The 12,041-nt window shown below is 40.1% G+C and overlaps 1 protein-coding gene across 1 annotated transcript in view; it reads left to right on the forward strand.

The window, feature by feature from the left end:
* The window catches only part of LOC147684427 (NACHT, LRR and PYD domains-containing protein 3-like), a 105,428-nt gene extending 99,694 nt beyond the window's left edge, over positions 1 to 5,734 (forward strand). The window contains exon 11 of the mRNA XM_086940358.1: positions 3,085 to 5,734. Within this exon, the coding sequence (XP_086796484.1) occupies positions 3,085 to 3,136 (52 nt within the window). The 3' untranslated portion in view covers positions 3,137 to 5,734. The remainder of the gene's footprint in view (positions 1 to 3,084) is intronic.
* The last annotated feature ends 6,307 nt before the right edge of the window (positions 5,735 to 12,041 follow it).

Here is a 12,041-nt window from a genome sequence, read left to right on the forward strand (position 1 = left end):
TCTCAACCAGCTGAAATCTAACATGTCTTTAAACATGTATTTTTATAAATATAATTCACACATATCTAAATTTACATGTAACTGTGCATTTTTATGAACTATGCACAGTGACGCCTTTTACATAAAAGCATTTCTTTTGAATGTGAGAAGTTATTATTTGAAATATGTATTCAGCAGACAGAATCCAGGCCCCTTCTGCTTTGCCCATTATTGGAGTGGGACTGGAGATACAAGTCTGGGTGAAAAAGAAGACCCTTTGTGAAGATCAGATTTAGAAAGATGCTGGCACTAATCTTGCACAATTGCTGATGAGGGAAGGCATTTGAGGAGGTATCAGGCAGGTTGGTACCAGTTGCAAAAGAAAACTCTCTCAAAGACGTGTCTCCTCACAAAGATGATTTAAAACCAATTAAATTCTCATACACCCAGGTATGTAGCATTCAGGTTGTCGAGTGTACAACTGAATGTTGAACATAGAAATATCATGCTTCAAGAATATGGTGGACAGAGCATCGAAAGGTGTGTGCATATAGGGAAGTAGAGATTTGTGGTTCCTAATTCCACATCAACATACCTTGAAGTTATAGATTTGTCGTTCAGGGACATATATATATATATATATATATATATTACAGCGGTTGCTCAGTCACTCCCCATCAGTGAGCAAGGACGTCAAGTCCGAAACGCGTCTGATGGCTTGCACCACAATTAAATAAATAATATTGGAACCTAAAGACTGACCCTGGCGTATTTTTGCAGTCTGCATACCTGTCAGTGCAGCGAAGCACTTTGGAAACAAGTCGGATAGTGTTTTATATATATATATATATATATATATATATATATATATATATATATATATATATATATATATAATTTATTTTTTCCTGCTGGAGCAAGGGGTTTGTGTGTATATATCTATATATATATATATATAGTGAGGTGTAGAAAATCTATACTTTTTTATGTATTTTATTTTTTGCTTTTTTTTATTATAATTTTTTTACAGAGTTTTATATAGCGCAAACTTGACCCGAACCGGGTATTAGAGTGCTTTACATAGCAGCAGTTGCATTACATGAGGACACATTCATTTTGTTAGGCACGGGGAGATTAAGTGATTTGCCTAGAATCACAGGATGTTCAGCGTCATTGCCGAGACTCGAACCCCAGTTCCCCAGATTTGAGGTCGACCACCCTAGCTGTTAGGTCAACTCCTCTCCCCTTACCTTTCGATATTTTGGTTTCAATATTTTCTTATCGATATTTACAGACCACGATATTCTGTCTTTGACATTCAGGGCCACACCAGTTTGTTAACAAGTGACTGCAAATATTTACAAAAAAAAAATGATACGTTGAGTCTTTAGGGGGAGAATGCCTTGCATTTTCTAAAGCAAACAGAGTAACAGAAGTTAAACTTAAAATATAGAAGGAAAGGGAAGCGATAACTTGTGTTTCTTAGTTTCATGTAACACACACACACACACACACACACACACACACAAGGTAATTTTTAGTAGCAAACGCTGCGATTCGCAAAAAAGCAGCGTTTGCGACTAAAGACTCGCAATTTGGAATGTATGAAGCAAAATGCATAGCAAAATTAAGGAATCGTAAAATTTGTGATTCCTTAATTTTGCGTAAGCATTTAACGAATCGCACATTGCGATTCCTTAAATGCTATGCATCAAGCATTTCAAATTAGCAATTTGTTCTTAAGAAATCGCAAACTACCACAAACTTGTAGTTGGTGGTAATTTGTGAATTCTTTTACAAAAGCACTTTTTGGCATTTGTAAAGGTGCCATGTGGCGCTCATACATGCCCTTAGGGCATGTATATGCACCACATGTGCACCCATGCTAATTTCTGGGGTGCAACAGGGTGTCCTTTGGATACCCCTGCACCCTTGAAATTATTCTCAATTTGCGATTAGCAAATTGCGAATCGCAAATTGAGAATAACTTTCCATTCCTTCCAATTGGCCTCCTGGCCCATAGAAATGAATGAGAAATTATTCCTTAATTGAGATTAGCAAATTGCTAATCGCAATTAAGGAATTTTAAGAAATCGCTAAAAAAGAGCGAATTTTTACATACATACCATTTTGCAATTCTCAAATAGCGATTCTCAAAAAATCGCTATTTGAGAATCGCAAATAGGTATCTTGATACATCTGCCCCTAAATCTTTCTATTTTTAAAAATGACTTATAGCGTAGAATTGTACATATTTATCCCTATGTAGTTAATGGGCTCTCTGAATGCTTTTGATTATATATTGATTGTAGCAATTAGTTTGACTGGTTTCCTGAAGCAGCATTTATTTATTGGAGTCTATACTTTTACATAAGCTTTGATCTCATAGTATAGGCGCCCCACTTGCCTTTTGTAAATATTAATGTACATCTGTTTTAGTTGTAAGTTCACCTGAAAATATACAGTTTTGAAATTAATTTCTTTATTTAATTCAAATTCTTTTTACCCTGATCCCATAAACGTGAGCACTTAATACACATTCGTGCATAAAGCATTTAAGTGCTCGCGTGGTTCCTACTTTCATAAGGTAGGCGGTGGTATTTACACAAAGTGTTGTTCCAGTGTGGAAGTCGCTGCTGACCCAAGCAAAGGTGAAGCGGAAACACTGAGAGAACGCAGATCTTTACATATGGAATATCATAATACCATTGTTTACCATGGGTCATATAGGTTTATGATTATACGTACTTACCAGGCGACTTTTGTCACAGGGAGACCTCATCTACTGGTTCCACCAATTAGGTGTCTAATGCACTACATCAAAAGTGTATGTCTCTTATGTTACTAGGGAAGTGTTAACCATGGCTGTTCTCAGGGATAAATAGTGGGCAGGGACCAGATGTCCCTACATTGTTTTGTACTCACAACCCACACACACACCCTGGAAGTGTTTAAGAAGGGAACACTGTACTGCTCACCCCTGAGATCCTCAGCAGTTCCCACAGCCTCACTGTGCAGAAGAGCTGATGATTTTGCAGCCTTCCTGGGAAAATCTAAAGAAGTCCTACCTGTGTAAATTCCATCTCTCTCTTTCTGTCCATCCAGGTTTTACAATCCAAAAGGGAAGAGGTCTTTGGAGCAGAAAGAGACCTCATAGCGCGGCATATGCCGGGTTCCGGATGTCTGACGTCTCAACTGCTTTGCGGTTTCTGTCACAATACTCTCATCGTAAAATGCGATAGACCCCGGGGTGGAAAGGTATCTGATGCATCATCAAGGACTTTCAAAGCAGGAAAATACCTCCACACTGTCTCCTCAAAGATTTGAAATTCATCCGCAGGTAATCCCTAAAGATTACTTCTGTCCTTCGGTGGAGCTTCACTGACCCATGGAGCTCAGTAGACAGTCACTAGATTGCTGCATGACATGAAAGCAGTAAATTCGCTTACCGCAGGAAGTGGTCCATACAAGGGGCTGGGGGTTGTCTTCCAAGTTCCAATTCTCAACTTGCAATCTTCACTTTCAAAGTACTCTTCTGCTAATGAGATCCCTTATGCTTGACATCAATGCCAGGATTTAATGGAGGAAGGAACAGTTGGCTGAGAGGGACAAATAACACATCTTTTATCAGCAGTCCAATTTCATACAATTGAGTTGCTCCACCTGGAGAAAAAGCCTGTGGTAAAATATCAACCTCCTGCCTCCGAAGAATCCCAAAACCTGCCCTAATCTGGTTCAGAAGATGCGAACTCTTTGAGGTAACATACTCACCAAAATGTGGACTTTGAGGCGTTCCCTCACGCACAACCCATCCTATGCACGCCTTGTTGGAACCAGGCTTGATTACTTTTGTTCGCTATGTTTTTGTTATTGGTCAGTGAGTAGGCATCTCCCTAGAGTACCTTATCTAGTTCTCATAAAAGTACATATTGCTGCCACCAACTGGGCAGCTAACCCCCAGGCAGCTAAGGGCTATTTTTCCTAAACTAAAAATATAAGGAGTGGTGCTGACCCACAGAAGTCAATGGCTTCAGTGGCACACATCTACAAATGTCTATGTTACTCAGACCTTCTGCAATAAAAGCTAGAACCACTGTAAGTCAATTCAATAAAATTCAAAACATGCAGTGAAACTGATAGCATCCCACAAGACATTGTTTCTCAAGGCTGAGCATCTACATTGGTATTCATGGCCTGGTTGTTATTACATATTTTTCAAAAAAGTAAATCTTGTCTGATGTTGGAATGGCTCTGATTCAAATGGCTGAGTACCAGAAGTAAAGTGAGTGCCTCCTGCTTTTGGAACAGGGAAGCTTAGCAAATATCTTGCTAAAAGTCTGTGGAGATTTGCAAATCTCTTCCTCGGAAACCACGTTGAATCATGAGCAGCTGCGGTCCGTGCAGGAAACAACGGCGGGGCCGTGGAAGGGTGGATTCCAAGGGACGATGCAGAGGGGAAATTAAATAAATAATTAGTTTTCTTTCGGTATCGTCCCGCGGAATCCCCCCATACACTGCCACACCGCTGTTACCTGCATGGACCGCGGCTGTTATGTTATGTTATGTTATTTATTTATTTATATAGCGCTCGGCTACTCAAAAAGAGTGTCCCGGCTGATCATGAGTCTTTAAAAGCCAATCACCTTGCTTGTATGTATCGTTGAATAACACACAAGATAGGAATGATTTCAACAGCCAGTCATATCCCCCAAATCTTCAAGTGGAGTGGGCAGAGTGGAGTCAGGAGTCAGTGGAGGAAACGGCTGATGGAGCCAGTATTATTTGGCACCTGGGAAAGTGGGATTACATCTGGCAGGGTTAGTAATCAGCAAGGGTTTGAAGCACTAGAGATCTGAGTAAGTGTCATCCTTCCATAGAGTGAAGGAAGTGGAGTCAAAAATAGGCCTGGGCGGTGAACTTCGCTCCATTCACAGAGTTTGCAAAGTTTTCTGCACTCCGGAGCTTGAGGAGTGCAGAAAACTTTGCTTCGCGTTGAGTAGCGGAGGTTTTTCCCAGCTCGCGATCGTGAACGGTAAGTTCGCGATCGCGAATGGTAAGTTCGAGAGCGCGAGCTGCTGCTTGGGTAGAATTTTTACCAGAGCGGTAGGAATACCAGCACAAACTTCAGCTCGCACTGCACTCCGCCACTCGCGGAACTTCGCAGCATTTTTTTGTAACTTTGCGGAGTTCCGCGTAGCAAAACTCTGCAAACTCCTCCCAGGACTAAAAAAAATGGGAAACCTGAAGTCAAATGCTTAGTGCCCAAGAAGACACCCCTTGACACTGCTGCTACCATCTTGCTAATGAATCTATTTAGCTCCATCTGAGTTAGTTTGAAATGGTATTCCATGAGCTTTTGGAAACTTTCTAAAAAACATGATTCACACAAATGAAGAGGCTGATGATTTTTGCAACATTGGAAGTGTAATTGCAAGAATCAGGATGAAACTGTGCATTTGTAGACTTGACCCGGACAGATTAGCAGCAAATGTGCAGTCTTCCACGCGGCCGTCTTCCCTAAGTGACATCCTTTCGCTCGCTTTTAGAAGCACTTTAAATCTTCTATACTTCAGTTCCATAAGGTTTGTTGATACATTGAACAGACTATGAATGACTATTGGGTGTGATAAACTAGAAATGTTTTGGGAATAGCAGATTTCCCAAAGTATTGCAAGTTGATGGCATCTTCATTTTCTGTATTATGCACACTTTCTTTACTGATTTTAATCTATAAATACGAATGGAAACCAATGGAGCAATCTGTTTTAGTGTTTTTACTCATTTATAAAAATGCAAAAATTAGTAAATGCCAATTTTGAAAACTGCACATGGAATAGATGTACAGATTGAGAGTGTAAGTGCTGGCGCTACAGTGATTCCTCGCGTCTGATCCCCACACACCGTCCTATTAAGGAACCTCAACAACACATTGCTGTTGTCCAGAAAACAGACTTTGTTTGAGGGTCAGTTGAGAGCTTTTTGGTTAACAAAAATGTATTTCCATGAGGAACTGATCTAGCTGAAAGGAGTGTCCGATGAATGACGTCACTCTCAGTGCTTAATTTGAGCTGGTGGTGTCTGGTGCTCGGCACCAGCACTTAATTGTCAACACCGACACTTGTGACAGTCTGCCACAAGGTGGTGCTGTCTGGCTAATTTAGAGATGAACACAACAAAAGTTAATCCTTAATTGATTATGCATTAAAATTAACTTTTCCTGCAGCCTAAGCCATTCTTACAGCTTTCGTTGCCTGGAAAATTCCGAATTGTCACACTTGTTGGAGATTGATGGTTATTATTTGCGTTGCTACTATCATTGACAGCGTGGCAGGGGCAATGCGTGGTGCAATCAGCAGTTGTCTTCTTTTTCTTTTTTTTTACAAATTAACCTCTTCCGTGCTAATGATGGCCCCCGGCCATCATGAGTCACGGTGGGCGTGAGCGCGGATGCGCATGACCGCCGATGACATTTGGGTTCAAGTGTGTTATATATTATATATTTATCTATGTATCTTCCCGGTTGCTTTCTCCCTAGCTGCTCAGCCAGTGTGAGCGTGCTGCGTGGAATGTTGGTGTGGTGATAGTGAATGGAACATTTGGGTGCCAGTGAGGTGAGGCGTGTCGGCTGGAGTATGGGCGGCAGGGAGGCTGCTCCTGGTGGGGTTGCACTATGGACTGAACTAAGAGCCTACTGTGAATATTCTAATCTGCAACTAAAACAAATAAATTCATCAAAAACGACACTTCAGCTACCTGATATTGAGTACAACAAAGTGCTGAAGAAATGTAAAAAAACACAATTGTCTGTTTAACTGTAATTCAAATATAATTTTGTATATTATAAATCTATTGAATAAAGCACAAAATCTGGCGGGTATCCATGCGCTAGTCACTATTTTTCCATGTACATACATGAACATAGTAAAAGTAGTAGATACTGTGAATTAAAAGGAAATGTGAATGAATACTGATAAAATGAGAAAAAATAAGATGCAGAAATACAGAGTGGAATGTCATATTTTATTCTTCTCTTGCTCATCTGCCTTGGCAAACTCTGTGTCGAGAGGCTTTTCCCATAGATGTTCTTAGCTATAGAAGGTAAGTGTTTAAGTCTAATAATGTAAGAGCACTTGAGATAGGTAACTTAAATAATTCACCATTACCATTTGCAGTTGTAAACTGAGTTATTTACTGAACCACACTTATTTATTGCTACTACACTTGTAATGTTAATGTTTAGGTTATCCTGGTGCACAGGCAGTATGTCTGTCTACTTAGATCTGTCCCTGCTCTTAGAGCCAATATATTTGCATCTGAATGGCACATTGAACCTTCACATGCCTTTTCTGCAGCTGTACCTCTTTCTCCAGCATAACCCCTTAATCGGCCCTACATAGTGTTTTTGAAATCCAGCCTTTTTTACATAGAGTGTTGCTGTTATTACCACTTTTAGTTTTTTTCCCTGAAACACTGCTAAGTTTTAACATATACGGTCCCTAGGCAGTGCTTTTATCATACCTCGTTTAAATAGGGGCATTTATCATACCTTGTTTAAATAGGGGCATTTATAAATAAGATTGAAGGAAGAAAGCCAGCAACTATTACAAATGCTGTCCTATCCTAGTATTTTTAAATTTTTGTCTCCTGCATTTTTTTTTAGAGTTTTGAGCATGATATAAGGGACCCCACAGAGAATCTCTAGTGGTCTCAAGGGAAATCTTGAGGGTCTTCCATGAGATATGCCTCAGTGGGGGCTCCACAGAACCTCATTATGCCAGCTCCTGGCAGTGCCAGGCTGCTTGTAGTTCGTGGGAAGGAGCGGGCACGCAGGGCGGGAGACCTACTTACCCTAACTGTCAATTCCAATGAATGCACTAATCGACCCCCTTTATGTTTATTTTTTTTGTGCGGAAATAGTTTGCAAACAGTGCAATGATTTATGCTCAATGCTGCTAGTGACCACTGCAGAGGATGCCAGCGGGGTGATCGTAATCACCTGTGTGGCATCTGCATTATGAGCACCCCTAGATAATCACAGCAATCGCTTTCTGTTATAAAACAAAAGTGAAAAAAGATGGATTCTGACCATTGAAATCTATAGTGTCAGGAAATCAATCTTGTCCTCAAGCTTATCTTCACTAGGATCTGCTAAGATGGGTAGAAGGTGATACACATTGTTTGCCACCAGAGTAGCCCTCCAGGAGCGCTTTCTTCTGTGGTGGCACATTGCCACCAGACTCGACAAGCCACACCGGGAGGAGGGCGAGCGTGCACTTCCCAGCCACATGCTCTCGATGCAAGAAGTGGTCAGATCACCTCCAGTTTAGTTGACTGGATTGCGGATGCTGAACTTCCTAGGACTGAGATTATCTCTTGAGACCTTATTCTAAACTTGCAAGAGCTACATAACCATCAGGCCTGCGTGGCGCCCCTAAGGTTCAACCTGAATGTTGAAGCTGCGAGCTGCCCGTCTCTCAGGACTAGGTCTAGGCAGAGGAGCTGTGTGCGGGTATGTTGGCGGCCGCGCTGATGATGTGTTTCTCGCACAAAACTCCAGCATGCCAACGGAACTGAGGGAAGCATATGAAAGTGAACAGAGGTCTTTGCTAACCCTCAAGAGCTCATTCTGAACAATACCCCTTGTGATCAAACCAGGACAAGAGAAGGGTTGTCCAGAAAGCTACTCTGCAAGTGAAAGAGACTCAGCCTGTTCAGCAGTCTCCATTAATAATCACCTAAGTCAAATTGTGTACTGACCCATATTGTCCAATCTCCGACATTCGCTATCTTCTTTTTTAACGACTCCAAACAGCTGAATCAGTCTCTTCCCCCTGTTCCACACGCACGCCGGAGAATGCCTCATCATGCCATGCCCACTTTGTTAAACTAAAGTGTTGTGATTGAGCAAATGATGTATTATATTGGTCTCCTAGAAGGTGTAATGTATCAATGCTTAAATATATGTGACGCATCGTCCTGCTTTGAATTTTAGTTCTGTACAATAATATAAGAGATAAAGTACCACCTGCAATACTTTATAAGGATACTGCATGTCACCAAGGAGTTCCATAACCCTATAGAAGAAAGAGGCAGAAGACTGGGTTCTTTTATAAGGTTGTGCAACTCTGAGGTGACTTGCAATATCCTTAATACGTATGCCAGGGGGTACTCTATCCCATATAATACATGATAAGACTTTCACCTTTCCCACAAACCACTTAAAACCTTGGTGTGTAGCACTTTCATATGACAGAGCGAGCATGTTTGTAAACATAAAAAATATAAATAAAATCTTTTGTGCAAAATTAAAAACATCAAAAACCTGTTAGATATTTGTTGCAAACAGATATTGGAAACAATTCAATACAAGTCAGTTTTAAAAAAAACTGCAATAGCTCAGCTTGTGTATAAACTTGCAGAAAGATTCTAGCTTTTCTTCAGCTAAGGAGTGATCAAAATAAACATATTCTATTTGCTTGTCATTGTAGGTTATTAAAATAGAGCAGGAGAAAGAAAAGTTGGATTTGGATTTACAATTCAAGTATGGCCGCCAATGTAGGCCACTTACAATCCCTTGTCTCTGTTTTGTTTAATTTCAACCCGATGTTATATACACTCCTTTTATTGGGCACTCAGTACAAATGAGCAAGGCTGTGTATGCAGTCGAAAAACATAGTGGAATAAACTTGGTTTTGCATCAGTATTTGGATTGTGTGTCTATTGATCCTGAGAGCGCACTTACTCTGATTATTGCATGAATATATATATATATATATATATATATATATATATATATATATATATATATATATATATATATATATATATATATATATATATATATATATATATATATTATATATATATATATATATATATATATATATATATATATATATATATATGTATATATATATGAACACAGTTCCTCCTCCGCTTGCTCTGCGCTCGCAGACACCGCCTCCACGCCAGCAAAGAACGAGGACCGGACCATCCAAGTCAGCAAGATGGAATTTTATTGAATAAAAAACAGAACCAGCGACGCGTTTCGGGCGGAAAGCCCTTGGTCACGCTGCCAATATATCCTTATATATATATAAGAATACTGGCCCTGCACCTCCAGCTCGTATCTGGCAAACAGAAACCACGGCAGCCATAAAATGTTTCTTGGGAAATAGATCAGCGAAATTTACAGAACAAAATGAAATGCTGCTAGAACTGTTATCTTTTAGTCTAAGAAATAACATCTTTCTGTATGAGGACCAGCATTACCAGCAATTAACTGGGGCGGCCATGGGCACATGTTACTCTCCGAGTTTTGCAAATCTCTTTGTAGGATGGTGGGAGGAGCATGTGGCGTGGGCACAGGACAATGGAGCATGGACACAGAACATCGTAGCCTGGTATAGGTATATTGATGATCTCTTCCTAATTTGGAGGGGATCAATAGACACAGCAACCAAATATGTGGAGAAGTTAAACGCTAATGAGTACAACTTAAAATTTACAGCGGAAATAAGTTGCACCAAAGTGAACTATTTGGATTTGGAAGTGATGGTGAGAGATGGGAAATTGATTACAAGATTATACCAAAAAATAACAGCAGGGAACTCGATTTTACATTTCTCGAGCAGTCATCCCCCGAGATTAATCCATAGTATACCCTACAGGGAATTACTAAGGATTAAAAGAAACTGTACTAGTAATGAAGACTTTGAAAGTAGTCCATATGCCAGCGTAGCCAGATTCAAGGCAAGGGGCTATGGTGATAATATCTTGAACATGGCCCTACATAAAGTGCGGAACATACCCAGAAAGGACCTACTAAAGGAGAAAACCAAAGAGAAGGGTAGCAACATAAATGCTCTTAGAATGATAACAACTTATTCTAGGGGGGCGGATAGACTCCGGGCAATTATGAGAAAAAATTGGAATCTATTGAAAACTGATCCAGTGATTGGAACAGATCTACCATCACGCCCTATGATAACTTACAGGAGGGCGAGAGCGTTAAAAGATACCCTCACCAAGAGCCATACAGTGAAACCGGTAGTTAAACCTTTTGGAGATCCACCAGCTGGATTTTTCCCATGTGGGAGGTGTAAGGCGTGCAAGAACAGTAAAAAGACGCTGACATACAAAATCGGGGAAAAGGTCATGAAAATAAGAAATTTCCTAACATGTACTACACCATATACAGTTTATTGTTTAATCTGCCCATGCGGGCTGCGGTATATAGGCAGCACCATCCACCAAACCAAAATCCGCATACTAGAACATCTCAGGGCCATCAACAAGGGGGATGTGAATTACCCATTGGCGAGACACTTTCAGAAGTATCATGAGAGCAATACTGATTTAATATCTTATTTTGCACTAGACCAAGTTCCCATGAGCGTAAGAGGAGGGGATAGATTAATGAAATTACGCAGATTAGAATCGAGGTATATAATAGATCTCTGTACCAAGAGCCGAATGGCCACAATAGTCATGAGGAATTAGCGGTACATTTAGAATAAAGGGCTCTTTATCCTAGAAGATACATTCTGGAAGTGTTACTGTAACGGATATAGGATCATTAGCAAACTAGTAGGTTGTAAGGAAATATGAAATTATTACTGTGATTTTTGAAAAACTTTCATTGAGATCTTGAAATTTATGTATGTATATATATATTTTATATTTTTTATTATTATGATTTGGGGATGCACGTTTTTGAAAAAAGAAAATGTGGGCAAATACAATACACTCTAGCCCATACAGGGCAAGATAGCAAGACACTGGTGTGCCCATACAGGGCGTAATCATGAGTTCTTTACTATATCGAAGAAATGTTTCTTTCGTTAGTAATGAAGTGCATGAATGAATTGCAGTACTACACCATGACAAGATGGCGCTCAAATGATGGAGTGTAACACTATGGTATTTGTCCTTTGTTAGTGTTTATGTTAAGAATTTGAAAAAGTGATCACATGTTTGTATTTAATGTGGCCGCGTCCGCCATACCCCTGTACCACAGAGGAAGGCGTATGCCGAAACGCATCTGGTGCGTTTGAAAGTCG

This window comes from Lissotriton vulgaris, chromosome 10 (assembly GCF_964263255.1).
Source record: "Lissotriton vulgaris chromosome 10, aLisVul1.2, whole genome shotgun sequence".
NCBI lineage: Eukaryota > Metazoa > Chordata > Amphibia > Caudata > Salamandridae > Lissotriton > Lissotriton vulgaris.